Genomic DNA, 15,379 nt, shown 5'->3' with positions numbered 1-15,379 from the left:
TGTAAGAGCAAGAACAGGCAGAGGCACATTTGTGTGTTTCCTTTGTCTCTTTTTAATCCGATTGTATTTTTATATTAAAACATAGATCACAGATACAGATCTATGATGTATGCTTATCTGGTGGTACAGTAAGAGATAAGAGAAAAGCAGTACATGATTAAACATGTAACAAGTGTTGTATCTTAATGAAGCAACCTACTGAATATTCAGTAGAATTCACTACAGGATACAGACTGCAGTATGAGGCTTTGCCAAAAACTGCATATTAAAAAGGAGAGGGAGGGGGGAGAAACAGATAAAAAGCCCACCAACCCCAAAACACAAGAGCCAGGAAGCTACCAGGACAGAGATCAAAACTATTATTATAAGATCATTGCTACTGAGCTGAGCCACCCTGGAGCTAAAAAATACTTCATGCAGATTAGCTATACTTATGAAATGTAGTCAGTGTAAGCAAAGAAAAGGATGCAAATTAAATCTGAGATGGCTTGCTAATATATCCATGCATACATTAATATGTCCTCTATATAACCCCAATTAATTTTGGAACTGCAAAAGAAAACTTCAGACTTCTGCTCCTGACATGTAACAAAGCATCAGGCTCTCACATTCCTTCACAGCTCTCAAGAGCCTCTGAAATGCGACATCTTTGCTCTGGAAGAACAGCCTGTACTACTGCACAAGCTTGGCTGTCATACCTGAGCAACAGAAATTAAAACAAAGTCAGCCTTATCTTGTTCTCTTCCCAATCTGAACTTCACCTCTAGCATAGGGTTCTTCCCCAGTAACAGGAATCAAGGATGTTCCGCAGCTCTGGAAAAATAAATGGGGTTTCTTTTCACAGTTAGATGATCCCCCCCAAAAGCATTAGGAATTATATTTACACAGGAGTATCAGGCATGGCAATGCTGCAAACTGCAGCAGCCAGCTTTTCCTGTGTAAATCTGGTTTCTTATTAGCTAGAGGTATTTAAAATTCCAGGAGCAGAGGACGTGCCTGCAACTGCTCACTTAACACAGCTACACAGGCCTGTTGAGTGTGTTTCTCTAATGTTGCTTTGCAGCTCTATGAAGCAACATCTCAAGTTAGTCTACATCTTTGGTGATCCACTGCAACATCATGAGAGCCCTGGAGTTTGCTATTTTGATGGTACCTGTGAGCAGTGCATGACTTAGTATTTTGTACAGAAGTCAAGAGTAAAAAAAACAGGCCCAAAACTTTTCACATTGAGAAATGGAAGGGTTATGTACAAAAAAACCAACAAAGTCAGTATAGAATGTTTTGACCTTATTTACTCAAATTATCTGTAGAACTCCATTTTTATTCAAATCGATGTTAATTTTTGAAATAAGTACTTCTTATCTAACCTGAATTTTTAGGCACAAAAAATGACTCTTTAGAACTGCTTTCAGAAAGCTTGGGCTAAGACATTTATAATCCCAGCTCTTCCTTCCCCATCTTTGTTAATTTGTCAGAGAAGCACAGCAACCTTGCAGTGAGGTCTGACTCACACTTGGACATGAAAGGCTTCAGAGATGAGAAAAAAGCTGTTTCATTACAGAATCACCAAGGCTGGAGAAGACCTCTGAGGTCATCAAGTCCAGCCTATGACCTAATACCACCACATCAGCCACACCATGGCACTAAGTGCCACATCCAGGGGAAGTCCATTCCAATGTCTAACCACCCTCTCTGTGAGGAATTACTTCCTAATATCCAACCTAAACTTCCCCTGGAGCAGCTTCAGGCCAGGTCCTCTTGTCTTGTTGCTAGTTGCCTGGAAAAAGAGCTCAGCCCCCACCTGACTACAACCTCCCTTCAGGTAGTTATAGAGAGTGACAAGGTCCCCCAAGTCTCCTCTTCTCCAGACTAAACAACCCCACAGACAAAGGACACTCTACACACTGAGCATAAAATGGGAGTTGGGTATGAGAAACATCTGGCTTGCAGCAAAAAGAAAACCTCTTTCCCCAACTAGATACAGAGAATACAGGGAATGGGTGAGACAGGGGTTTTTGCTGTCATCAAGTTAAAAAGAACAAATGGAATCAATGTGCTGTGGAGATGGGAGAAGCAAATCTCCTTCTGAAAGGTAGTTTGAACAACTGTAAATTCACGTATAACCTTAACATTGGAGACCACTAAGAAAATTAATTGCCCATTTGCTCCATGTGGAGATGTTTTTTCCTTCTCTCCACTGGAAAGTTATTTAATCAATCCTGACTTTCTGTAAGCAGTCAACAACCCTGCTGAGCTGCAGGACAGCACCCTGGGACAGGAAGAAAAGGAGGAATATCCAGAGCACCTCCTTCTCTTCTAAAAAGTGAGGCCATCAAAGACGAGGCAACTGAAGAGGTTTCTGAACTTTCTTGTTTTAAAATATCTTAGGCTAGGATAATAACAGTAATTTAACTGTCATTGATGCTTACACTCAAACCTTGCATTAAACTAGGACATGAAGATATAGTTGGAATAGCCTGACATTAAAAATGTTCAGGCAACATCCTGAAGTGGATTGTTACTTTTAAGCTTACCTAAAAGAAGTGAAATATTCTTAAAACAAAAAGAAATCAAACATCATAAGAATACTAATAAGGTTCATTAAGAAGGCAGAGTTATCCTTCATTTAATGAACACTAATTAGCTCTGTTCCGAGGAGGAAGGGAAGGAGAGGTGCATTTAATTTAGAGACATAACTTACAAGTCTGAATTTCAGGTACGGTTGTGTTGGATTCAGACTTCCCAATACACCCGGCATTCAGAAGGCACCTAATTTCTAGGCAAGGCATTTGTACTGAATTAGCACTTTCTAAACCGTATAAGGAAAATCTCCATCGCCTGTCACTGGAATGTTACTGCGGCTGATCAAAGGATTCTGAGCTTCCTGCACCATCTAGTGTCGAACTGGGGAAACTTCAAGAAAATTATTTTTCAGTAACTTCATGACATCGTTTTTCCTTTAACAGATTGATAAAACCCAATTTCATCACCTTCGTAAGTTGCAAAGAGCATTTATCATCTTAATATGGCAACTCTGTCTTTCAGAAAACTTCTCCAATGTTAGCATTTTCCCAGATGCTAATAGAGCCACGTAACTGAAATCTTCCTTAAAAATTCAGTGCTTGACATTCAAAGTTGCTGAAGCTGTGGCAAATTTTGCCCTCTCCCTACTAATAAGTAGATCAACTTTTAACAGAATCTTGCAGCTTTCTAAAATTAAGCATTTTTCAGAAGTTGTGTCAACACAACTTCTGTAAGGAAACTCGTGTAAAGGAAACGCTACAGGAAGAAAATTAGCAGAAAAGTAAAGTCCATGCAAGAAATCTGAAGTTACAAAAGTAAAAAAAACACAAATTTTAAAGAGAGTTTAGTGATCAGCACAACTGTTCTTGTTCTTTATTACCCTCAGGAAGGAAGCATTCTGGCTAGTGCACAGGAGGTTTTAGATACCTGAAAGATAACAAGGGATGTCTGACATCACTATCAGAAAACCTATTCACATTCCTAAAGAGTATTCATCATAATCAGTATCTGAGTGTCTCAAAGAAATTTTCAGAATGTCTGATGACCATATTTCTGATTATTCAGCACACAAAAGTAGTGTAAGGTTGTTAAAGAAAATTCTTTTTATATTTTGGTATCTAAAGAAAACTTCTAAAGTAACTAACAAGCATGAGCTTCACTACGGTATTTCTGGACTACATCAAACCACATAACCTGGGATATGAAATTACAGCCAAGTTCTTTAACAATTTGTACACAGAAAGTTGATATCAAATTTAAGATGCAGCTGTTCTACAAAATATGGATCATGTCAGGCATTTTGAATCTCGTGTTAAAAAAGATGAGCTGAACCCTACCATCCTGAGGGCTAGAAAGTCTTCTCAAGAATACTTGGAATGTTTTACTTCGAGATGCACACAGAGGTATAGACAGGCCCATGGTATCACTGCCTGAACACCAACTATCCACAAAACTTGTAGCTGTAATGATGCAGGTCTGTGCTCAAGCTGTCAAGCTGGTTTATGGATCCAGAATGAGATGTTCACTGGAAACCTGGGAGCACAGGCAGTGTGATGGTAGCATCAGTCTACCTGTACAGGCCAGGTGCAATACCTATGGCTTCCAGAGATGGCTGTGGGTACTGGTCAGTTATGGGGGCTGGAAGCAGCCATCCTGAAGAGTAGTTTTCTGATTGCACGTTCTTTGCAGATTTCTTTACAAATGAACACACATGTATGGAAACAAAGAACTCTCTCCTCTGCCAAACTCAAGTCACTTAGGAAAAGTGATGTGATTAAGATAGATAAGTGGCCTGGCCTTGGGACAACACTTTGCTTCCAAAGCATCTGAACTAGATTATTTCTATGGTCAAACATTTTTAAGTTATGATACTATTTCAAACACAAAAATATTGGCCAAATCATCCTGTCAACAGAGCATTTAGCAGCCATGAAACAGAAAAGATTGCCTCAAAAATTCTGTGAGAGGTGCACCCTGGTGCTGCAGACCTCACAGTGAAATTCAGGCAGCAAAATACCAAGTGGCTTAACCCCATTCAACCAGCCACCCTCTGCTCGTGCACCATGCTTGCTGGCTGGGGGGCTGGTCAGACAGACTCCTAGTGACACACAGGATGTGATCCCTCTTGGGACAAGCAAACTTTTGACTTTCATTTACCCTTTGCACTAAATGCTCTGACCTGTATTGAGAAAACTGGGGCAGAAAGAGTCAACCTTTCCAGAGCAAACAGCTCCTGGTGGAGTTTCCTGACAGCTGTATCCCACTGCCATTTCCAATATCTTTTCACTCCTAAAACAAGTGTTGACAGGTTCTCTTTGGACTTGAGCATCTGTTAAATATCTGCAGAGCAGTGTTACAGCAGTTCCACCTCTCATGCAAGGAAAAAATATTTAAATTGCAGGCACAATCAGCCAGCCAATCTTTAAAAACCATTATTTTACATTTCCCTAGGAGGGCATGATATGGTTGAGAGGCAGTATGCCTCTGATTTGGCCATTATTCAGTGCAGCCATGTTTACACAATACTGCTCAGAAGAGGGTGGAATACTTTATGACATCAGAATACTGGATGAAAAGTCTAATTCCAGGCAACAACCAAGTCTGATTGGATTTGGGAGAGTTTGGAATGCTGTTTCTCAACTATGTGGAAATCACCATGACAAAAAGCTTCTGAACAGGGAAGCCAGTCAATTCCCAGAAACAAAAGTGAATGCAAAGCAGGTATTTCAGATAGGAAGGGTACCACAGTGCCCTGAGCTCTAGCAGAAAGTCTACTCCAGCCTCCTGAGCTAAGTTTCTGTTGAAGGTTAAAAGACAGGACTGCAGGAGGAAGAAAGCAGAAATTTCGAAGCCATCTGAAGAGACAAATGACTAAATTTAGATTAAGTGGCAGACACAAGATACTGTGATTCTGAGGGAAAGAAGGGAAAGGGACAGAGTCAAATACAGAAACAGCAACAGAAAACAGCTTTCTCCTGTCACATGAGCAAACTAGACTGAGAGTTGTTTCAAGGCAACTGCAGATGTCTGGGGTACCCTTCACCTCACTTCACAATAAGCTTGTTATCATCCTTGCTACATTATAAGCTTGGAACAAGCAGCCTTACTTTAAAGTCTCCAAATGTGAAGAAAAATACCTAATATTTACTTTCATGAGTAAGAAGCACCACTGCAATCTTAAGATTCAAGGACCCCTAGAGGAGCAGGGAAGTTTCATTTCTAGACAAGAAATTGCTTTGTCTGTGGTTTCCCCCTGAGGTTACACAGAGGCCACATGGAGGTAATCCCTTCCAAATAACTAAATTGATTTTCTTCAGCATAAGAAGATAAATCACTGCTTGATGCTGTTGGCTTCTGCAATAGAAGTTAGGTAAGCAACCTGGAAAGCTGCTAAAACACAAAAAGACAAACGATGTACAAACTACACACAGGAACAAGAGCAGAGGACAGAAGATAAATTTACATGGCTATTCCATGAAGGCTCAATGAACACCAGCTGCATTCACATCAGTCTTTAATAATAAACATTACCTTTCACTGGTAACCACATTGCAAGCACTCTGCTAGGCAAGCAATGCCCATTTCACAGGGTTTGAGCACCAAAAGGAGCAAAGCCCATTTGCCTTGTTTGCTGCTTAGTTAATTGCCAGAATGAAACCGTTACCCAGAACATCACCACCTTTAGTAAAAATATCCCTTTTTTTTTCTTCCCCTTTCCAGGCCTAGCAGAAAATAAAACAGGAAAACTGTCATGTTCATCCTTCCATCTAAGCTCCTTTCATTAGATAAGTTTTAGAAACAATTTCAAACTACTGCAGTCTCATTAAAGAGAAAATGTCATTTTCAGGAATGTGTTTCTTTTAGGTTAATATGCAGGTTCACCAGGAAGATCAACATTTTTTGCCAGGCAAGATATATCAGAGTACACCAGACACATACAGAAAAACCTTCTATACTTTATAAATAAATTGCCTTAATTAGGAGAGATATGTCTCTGCATCACTTTGAATTGCAACAAAACCCTCAAAAAAGAGCAAGTGCTTGAGCGAGGATCTGAATAGTGGTAAATGAGCTCCCTTTTCAGGCATAACTTATGACTTTGATATAGCTTTTTGAGACATGCAAAAACTAGGATTCCACCAGATGGTTACATTTAGAGTATTTTTTCAATTTCTGAACAAGGACAATCAAGAAAGGAAGTGTGCTATTCCAAAATCACCACAATATTTAGGCTGAGAACCTTCATTATTCCTTTCTCAATGTACAGAAAAACAGACTCATTTGCCAGGAATTATTTTTGCTCAAGCAAAAAATCTCACTGAAAGCAAAAACTCACATCTGAACACAAAGCTTTGCCAACTGAACCATCACCTGTGACATGACAGTGAGCCTTTGAAACCCATTACAGGACAATCTGCAGTGACACTTTTTAAAAAGCAGTTTTGGTTTTTTATGACAAAATATTTTTCCCAAGCATTTCATGCTACATGTTTTCTTGTGTTCAAGGACAAAAGCCATAGTGACTACGGATCCTACCTTCAAAGGAGAAATGTGAGACTGTAAGACATATCCATGGACATTCTCTATTTGAGACAAGTTCTTCTCTGACACATGAACAAGCTCTGGGCCTCTCACTTCATGGGTTAATCGAGGCAAAGTATGATCATGTGGAGCGTCCTCATCTTGATAACGATATTTCTAGAGAAAAGAGATAGCAAGAGAGAACAAATAAGCTTTGAGGAGACAATGTGCATGTATTAATGTAAATATGAGTTAAGGTAATGTCTAATTCACATTAGACAAAATAATGCTCAGATTTCCTGATCTGTTCTGGAGAGAATACCTAACATATTTTTTTTTAAGATTTCATCAATGAGAGAAATTACGGTCTATCACACTAAACTTTCACCATCAGGGAGATGTCTGAGATGATATAGTAGCAAAGGTTGATAATGAACATAAAACGGCATGTTGATCAGCTGAGCTATAGCATCAACTCATATTTCACATCCCCACATTAATAACTGCACCTCTATAGCCTTTCTCTGCAAAAGATTTATTTTCCATTTAGTGCCATGTACCCTGATGCTGGAGAGCACACATGCACTTTCACAGAGTCACAGCCTGGCAGAATTTGCTCCTCACCCTGGACACTAAGTAGGGTGCGAGGTGCTGTAACTCTTCACTCCACAGAGGGGCAACATGAAACGGGAGATAAGCAGATTGTCCAGGATCCAGAAGGAAGCTTGTAACAACGATATAACCCTAAAAAATGAAATTAAATTACCTAATCTATCTTTCAGCTAGAAACCTTTTTTAAAAGGTGCCATCCACCTGGGTGATGGGCCCAACTGTGTCATATGACGGGGCTATTGAGCCAGCTGGAACCAGCTGGAACCGACTGTGTCTGGCAGGGTCAGTCCCTGCCTCTCCTCAGAGAGGTGCCTGCAACCCCCCGGGCTGCCAAAGCCTCACTTTTTATCCCTGACAGATGTACACACCGCTGTTTGGAGGGAGAAGAACATCAAAGGGGTTCACGAGGCATCACTCCGTGGTGGGGGATGTGGAGCTGTGGCAGCCAGGAGCAGGAGGAGAGCAGAGTGTAAAGCAGCAGGGAGTTCATAGGTCTTTGGCAATAAGAGATGGGCAGATAGTGTCATTGTAAATCCTGCTTTCAAGCTGACAAAATATTGGAGTAAGCAAAATGAAAGACTAAAGAAAAGATAAAATCAAAGACTAAGACTTATTTGGATGGCCATATAAGAAAAATAAGTCTCTAGTTCAGGTACAGTGACAAGGACATTGTGAAGAAAACCTCTCTGCTGCTCCTGCCTTTCACTTTGACCACTCAGCTCTGGGCTGTTACTTCATTTACTCATCCCTCCAAAGGAAATCATCCCAGTTTATTCTTGCCTTCACTCTCATGTATGGAAAAATCTCAGCAGTTGCCAATTATTTTCAGAGTATAAGTGACATTATTTATTCTCTTATTTTCTTGGATATGCCTGCAACCCTTCACATACTTTCAGATAATATAATTGATTAATATATAAAATAACTGGCACCAGACAAGTATTATTCGGGCAAGAAGTCATCAGTCTAGTAGACAGTACTCCAACTGATGTCCCATTTAAGGCTTCGCACATGGATCATTTAAGCCCCAAGCAAGCAATTATTTTTTTAATCCAGTGAGAGCTCTTTGAAAATAGTTGAAAAGTCAGAGACACCCTCCTTAAAGTGAGTAAATTGCTAAAATGTGATTAGGAGAAATAATCACGGAACACCAGAGTCATTGCATCTTCCTGGGAAATTAGATGAAAATGTCCAGTGACAGTTTTCTAACGAGAAAAGACAGTAGTGGCAGAAGCCATAAAAAGCTCTGTCATAGAATCATAGAATCATTTAGGTTGGAAAAGCCAATTCAGATCATCAAGTACTGCTGTTGACCTAGCACGCTGCCAAGTCCACCACAAAACCATATCCCTAGGTGCCACATCTACACATCTTCTAAATACCTCCAGGGATGGTGACTCTACCACTTCCCTGGGTAGCCTCTTCCAGTGCTTGATGATTCCTTCAGTGGAGAACTTTCTTCTAATATCCAATCTAAACCTCCTGGGGTGCAACTTGAGGCCATTTCCTCTTATTCTGTTGCTTGTTACTTGGGATAAGAGATCAAACTCCACCTCACTACAACCTCCTTTCAGGTAGTAGAAGAGAGGAATAAGGTCTCCCACTGAGTCTCCTTTTCTTCAGGCTACACAACTCCAGCTCCCTCAGCTACTCCTCATAAGACTTGTGCTCTAGACCTTTCAACAGCCCTGTTGTCCTTCTCTGGACTTGCTCCAGCCCCTCAATGTGCTTCTTGTAATGAGGGGCTCAAAACCAAACACAACATTTGAGGTGTGGCCTCACCAGTACCAAGTACAGGGGGACAATCACTTCTCTACTCCTGCTGGCTACACTATTTTTGACACAAATATTATACACTCTCTCTATATATACACTATTCTGTCCATATAATTTGTGCAACTTTACAGAGCAAGAAGCAGTGTAAAGTGGCATTAAAGAGAGCACATCTCTTTGACCATCCTTTCTCCATCACCGCACTGCAGCGGAACTGTTGCATAACTGGGAGCCAAGGCCCAGAGGAAACTGGTTGACTCTGAGCCCAGTGCTCCCAAAAAGCAGAATACTTTCATGGATCTCCACTGCTAAATTTTTTAGGAAAACCTATTCCTTATAATGAAAATTCATAATTTTAACTGATAACTGTGCATTGACATTACAAACACTGTAATATCCATGTTCATATGCCATAAACTGGAAAGTTTACAGGACAGGTTTCCACTTTTCCATTTGCCTTTATTTCCCTCCCACCCCAAGCCCAGCCTTCTTGTTCTTCAAGAAGTGCAAGCCTAGAGCATTTCTGGGTCAATCTTGTTAAGTGTTTGCCTCATGTTCTTAGCACCAAACTCATTGATTTTCATACATCTTTCCTCCCACAGCATCTCTTCACTGAAATGCTCTCAGCTGTGAACCAAAACAGCTTGACACAGCAAAAAGCCACTGGTAAGACTGAAAATACCACGCCAAAATTAATAGTCTCCTGCAAAAATACCTCATTTGTCTCCATCTCTCTGTCCTGTAAATGTCCTTGAAATTACCCCACTCCCTAGAAACCAAAGCTTTCTCTAAGGGTTAATTCAAATTTCTGGAAGGAAAAGCATGATTGCACGGAAATGCTACTCTTCAGTTGACAAAAGAACAGGTGGATTTCTTATGATAATTAAATTACAAATCAGTGCCTTCTGCTGACAGGGTATTGTACACTGCCAACTAGCATCACATATTTAAAATCCTCTGTAATTACCTTTAATGGGGGAGTGGAGTGCTCTGCTGTGAATTTTTAATATAAACGTGCCTTTTTGTAAGAGATAATTCTCTCTACAATGTGAGATTATTACAACATCTCTTCTCCTTACATTGAACTGCCTAATGGAGTATTTCTAAGGCTGTGTTTGCCAAAGAACTGTCAGCTAAACAGGACTGAAGATATGAATCCAGCAGAAGGTGGTGGTCAAAAGCCTTATATTTCAACAAAGTCAGCTCTCAAGAAAAAATAAGTCCTCAGCATTTTTTTTGGTAGTTACCATTGGTTTGCTTTGCAGAAAATGCAAACAGAACATTTAATTTTAAATCAACTCAAATTGACCTGTGTCCTAAGCTGCTGAATGTGGTCCTACAGGAGTTGAAAAGCACATGTCCCTGTTCTTCTCTATGCGGCTCTTTGGCTGAACCACACTGCAATACTTCACACATTACTTCTGCTTGCAGTAGGAGGGCTGCAAAAGGAGGAAGCAAAGTGTGTTACAAGAGACACAAGGCTCCACAATATACCATGAAATAAGTGCAGCCTGTGAATCCTGGATTAAAGAGGATCTCTACATAAAAAAGACACTGCCACGTTCAAGAGACACAGAGGCAAAAACATGACATTGCTTTTCACTGATCTGAAACTTTATAGGAGATGCAGCCGATAGATATTAATGATGGAAAAAAAGATACCACAACACACTAGGAGATGGTAATCCATTAATGAGCATTCCACCCTGCTCCCAATCTCTCCTCAAAGCCAGTCTGCTATAAATATTCTGACTAGCATAGTAAGTTTTGTCAAAGGAAACAATAGCAATACTACTCACTTTAGTTCTAACAGATGAGGATTTCAAGTCTCAAATACTATTTCTGTTTTGTTGACCTCCTCAGGAGGGTCCAAACTTCTGTACCTCAGAAGCTGTGGGTCTTCAGATAACCAATATAACTTAAATAGCACAGGGGAAGGAATTTCTGCAGAATATTTCCCACATGAGACAATGACCTTTTACAGATCCACTTGTCCCATTGCAGTCTGGAGGTAGACAAGATATGCAACTGGATCCCAGTGCTACCTGCTTCTTATCCCTTGCTCACTTGCCTTTTCCCTCAATCCAGGATCTGAGCTTTTCGCAATTCCCACTGTTTGTCATCTGCTGCAACCTTGACATAGGAGCTACATTTGAGCAAGCTAAGCATCACCCTCTTTCTGCATGACATCAGGTCCAGAATTCAATACACTGGATTTGTTCACAGTTTTAGCATCAGGCAAAAACCAAAACCATAAAGGACTTGGTCCATTTAAACAAAACTTTAATCTTCCAAGACCTCTTAGAAAAAATGTTACTGCCACCTTGTCTTACTTTTGGGATCAGTTTTTTTTAGTGGTCTTCAATGTGTTGGATTTTACTGGCACCACTTCCAAAGGCAGAAAATTTCAATGTCATACAGATGAGTATCTTGAGAAAACAAACTTGACAATTTGCACACACAAGTCCTTGGGAATTCATCCAATCATGAGTAGAAATAATGTTACTCATCCAAATGATTGCAAATGAGCAACACAGCTTGAATTCTGAATATTTGCAATCAATCTATAGAGTGAAAAGAGAAAAAAAAAAATGTTCTCATTATATAAAATGGAAGAAATCACAATCTGCTTGCCAAGACTGTGGAAGTAGATTAAGAAGCTTAAATCATTGAATAATTACACTTATTGTGAATGACTTGCTCTTTTGCTTATCAAGTAGATTTCTAACAAGATTCTCACTGTATCACAGCAATACCTTTCATTCAAGAAGCCCAAAGAGCTTTACAAGTGGTAGTCAAGTCTGATAATATCCTGTTGAAGAAAAAATGTGTGCATCATCTAAAGGTGGGTAAAATTAGGCACAGAAAAACAAGAACTTCCTCAAGGTCACAAAGAGAATTGATTAATTAAGCAGGGGTAGAACTCAGGAGATTTTTCCAGTCTGTTCTTCTAAACCCAAGACTTAGTCTGACCAAACTGACTCTAATATTAAGAATAATAATTATTAAAAAATAATGATGTAGATTGGCAACTGCCATTGCAATTTATTTTTAGATGGGTTTTGGTGGGTTTCTTCCTTTTTCTTTTTCTTTTTTTTTCCTTTATTTTTTCCTTTCCCACAAAGGTTCCAGGAGACAGCAGACTTTCTAAGGTCAGGAATTAGGTTTTTCTCTGTGTTAATATAATATCTAGCAGTGGTCTGTGTAATTTATATTGTGCTATCTCTGAGAAACATATAGTGATTTTTAAAGGACAAGAAGTTTTCTCTAAGAACCAGATTATTTCACAGAAGGGACATTATCAGCACTGAATACTGAGAATTTACTTTTTTTCCCCCCATTAATCACAACACGAAGCTCCTTGTCTTCAGGAGAGGGGGAAAAAAAGCAAATACGTGGTTTCTTTTCTCAGTTTACTGAAATAGGTATTTGTCCACTGTAGGGAATTCTGTTCAGCTTTTTAAAAAATGCAAGTACAATGTAGTGGACCAAATACACTTTACAGTATCCTCCTCATCTGTTTTTTGAAACGCTAAATAATTTCATTTTTCATGATGAGGAAGAGGGGCAACAGACTTCAGCCCAAGTTCCTCTGCCTTGTATTAGCAGGAGGTAGTTGCGCCTTTCGCTCACAAGATGGCACAGTAACCATCTAGTTAAAGCATTCTCTCACATTCAACTAGAAAACGAAATGTTGCAGGAAAGAATAAGTAGATATGCGATGTCATAAAACTTCAACAGATCTTTCCTTTGAACTGACTTGATGCAACATAATTTCAAAAAAAAGACGGCAATCTTTTATAGTAAGTACATATAAGCAGGTAATGATAATACACAAAGCTGTCACCTGTAGGAAAGTCTAACACTTCTTATAAACATCAAAAGTTACAAGGAGGTAGGAAGCTACTGGCTTTGCAGGCTTTTAGCATGTACAAAAACCGCTATGTATTGACAAGACTGAGACTAGCCCAGAATGCTGCATTCCTCAAGGAATTCTAAATCCTCATTAAAACCGCCTGCATGCAAATCTGTACCATGAGCTATTCAGCTCCATATGCTGCATCGCGTTTTGGACCTGTTAACAGCATCACTTTAGCCCTCTGGAGGCTGCTACTTGCTATCCAATAATTTAAAATAGATTTTTAACTTGAAGTACCAGTGTAAAAAAAGACACTCCAAGGAGGCGGCTTTGCTAGTATTAAATGCTGAATGTGGCTGCAGACTACAAAAACAAGTAAATTAAAATTTAAAAAAAAAAAAAAATGAGAGAAAGAAAAAAAAAAAAAAGGAAAAAAGTTTAGTCAATACTGACTGTTTACCTAATTGGAGCAAAGGAAAGATGTGGGTGAAACCATACAATTTATGAGAATCGGGTTGTGGCCACTTCTCCATCCCTTTGTCCTGCAATAACTTTCCTTGCATACTACTTTTTATAGTTTTCAACTCTTCCCCTCATCATATTTCTTTCTGGTATGTCCATTTTCCACAACCACTACACAAGTCTTCATGCTTCATTAGCTCCCTCCTTCATGCCCCCTTTTCCCCTGCAGCTCCCCCATGCATTCCCAGATGCATCATTTCTCCGCTCCCATTCCCTAACCCTTTCATTTCTGCTGCTGAAGTCCTCCAGTGTGGAAGAACTGAGCCTCACAAATTCTTCTTTTCCACCTCTTGCCTGACCTATATAAGAGTTGCTGGTGTGGGGTGGCTGTGCTGAGGTTACTACTGAGCATTTGGAGAAACAGAGCTGGCAAATGCCACCAGTTGTCATATCTCAGTTTCCCTGCCAATAAGCCTGTGGTGAGAATGCAGCATGGCAAAACAAACACCCTGGTTTTATATCAGAAGATTACAAAGTAATCATGGAATATAATAAATAAATATTATTATTATTGTTATTATTATTATTGCCTGAAACAAATGATACAGAGAAAAAAAGGAAAAATCAAAGAATAAATTGCTTGCCCCTCTTCTGTACCAAAAATACAGAATTTAATTTAGTCCAGCTTTGCTCAGCCCATGACACAACAGGCCATTTGTGTTTTGCAGCTGAAACCCTCTCCCCAGTCTTTCACACTTGGGTGCCCTACTTAGTTGAATTTATGCGAAAAATAGGACTCCTCCTCCCAGTGCACACTGCTAGTGACTTCTTCACAATTATCTAACTAACAAACAAAAAAACGCAAGTGAATTGTATCTCTTAGTTTTGTGTGTTTCTCTGGACTGATTTAAAGCTTTAACTATGTGTTTCAGTATATTATTTACCAATGCCCTTTTAAGCATCAGTCAACAGGGGAGCATCTACTGAGTTACTCCACAGCATAACCAGGATTGTCCCCTAACTCTGTTTCTTATCCCTCATTGGTCATGAGTCAGATGTAGTTGCAGTGGGCTTTCTGGCCCCGGAAAGCCTGCCCAGTTTCATGGTTCTAATTTGGGACACTGCCTGGCTGTGTTAGCACCCACTGGTGCTTAGATTGATTCAAAGGGGGTCTATAGGGAGGGATGGCCACTGGGCACATTTTCTGGTGCTGTAGCCTTTCTCACAATGCCTCTAAGTTCATCTTATGCCCAAGTATCTAATGCATCCTTGATAACAGTGCTAGACACGGGTTTTTCTCTACCTCCTGCATCTGTCTCCCCTGTGCAGTCCTGTTCCTCCTTTCTGCTCCTTGTACTGATCACAGAATCACAGAATCACAGAATCCTAGGGGCTGGAAGGGACCTCAAAAGATCATCTAGTCCAACCCCCCTGCCAGAGCAGGATCACCCAGAGCACATCACACAGGAACACGTCCAGGTGGGGTTTGAATGTCTCCAGCAAAGGAGACTCCACAACCTCTCTGGGCAGCCTGTTCCAGTGCTCTGTCACTCTCACAGTAAAAAAATTTTTCCTGATATTCATATTGAACCTCCTATGCTCCAGTTTGCATCCATTACCCCTTGTCCT

At 40.0% G+C, this 15,379-nt stretch overlaps 1 protein-coding gene across 11 annotated transcripts in view; it reads right to left on the bottom strand.

Annotated features, from left to right (window-relative positions):
• The window catches only part of DLG2 (discs large MAGUK scaffold protein 2), a 1,033,121-nt gene that overhangs the window by 551,121 nt on the left and 466,621 nt on the right, over window positions 1-15,379 (bottom strand). For all 11 annotated transcript variants that reach the window (XM_051620514.1, XM_051620368.1, XM_051620405.1 and 8 more), the window contains one exon: window positions 7,060-7,221. In XM_051620514.1, the coding sequence (XP_051476474.1) occupies window positions 7,060-7,221 (162 nt within the window). The remainder of the gene's footprint in view (window positions 1-7,059; window positions 7,222-15,379) is intronic.

This window comes from Apus apus, chromosome 1 (assembly GCF_020740795.1).
Source record: "Apus apus isolate bApuApu2 chromosome 1, bApuApu2.pri.cur, whole genome shotgun sequence".
Taxonomy (NCBI): Eukaryota; Metazoa; Chordata; class Aves; order Apodiformes; family Apodidae; genus Apus; species Apus apus.
The sequence above is the reverse complement of the archived record's forward strand: the minus strand, read 5'-3'. Positions and strand labels throughout refer to the sequence as shown.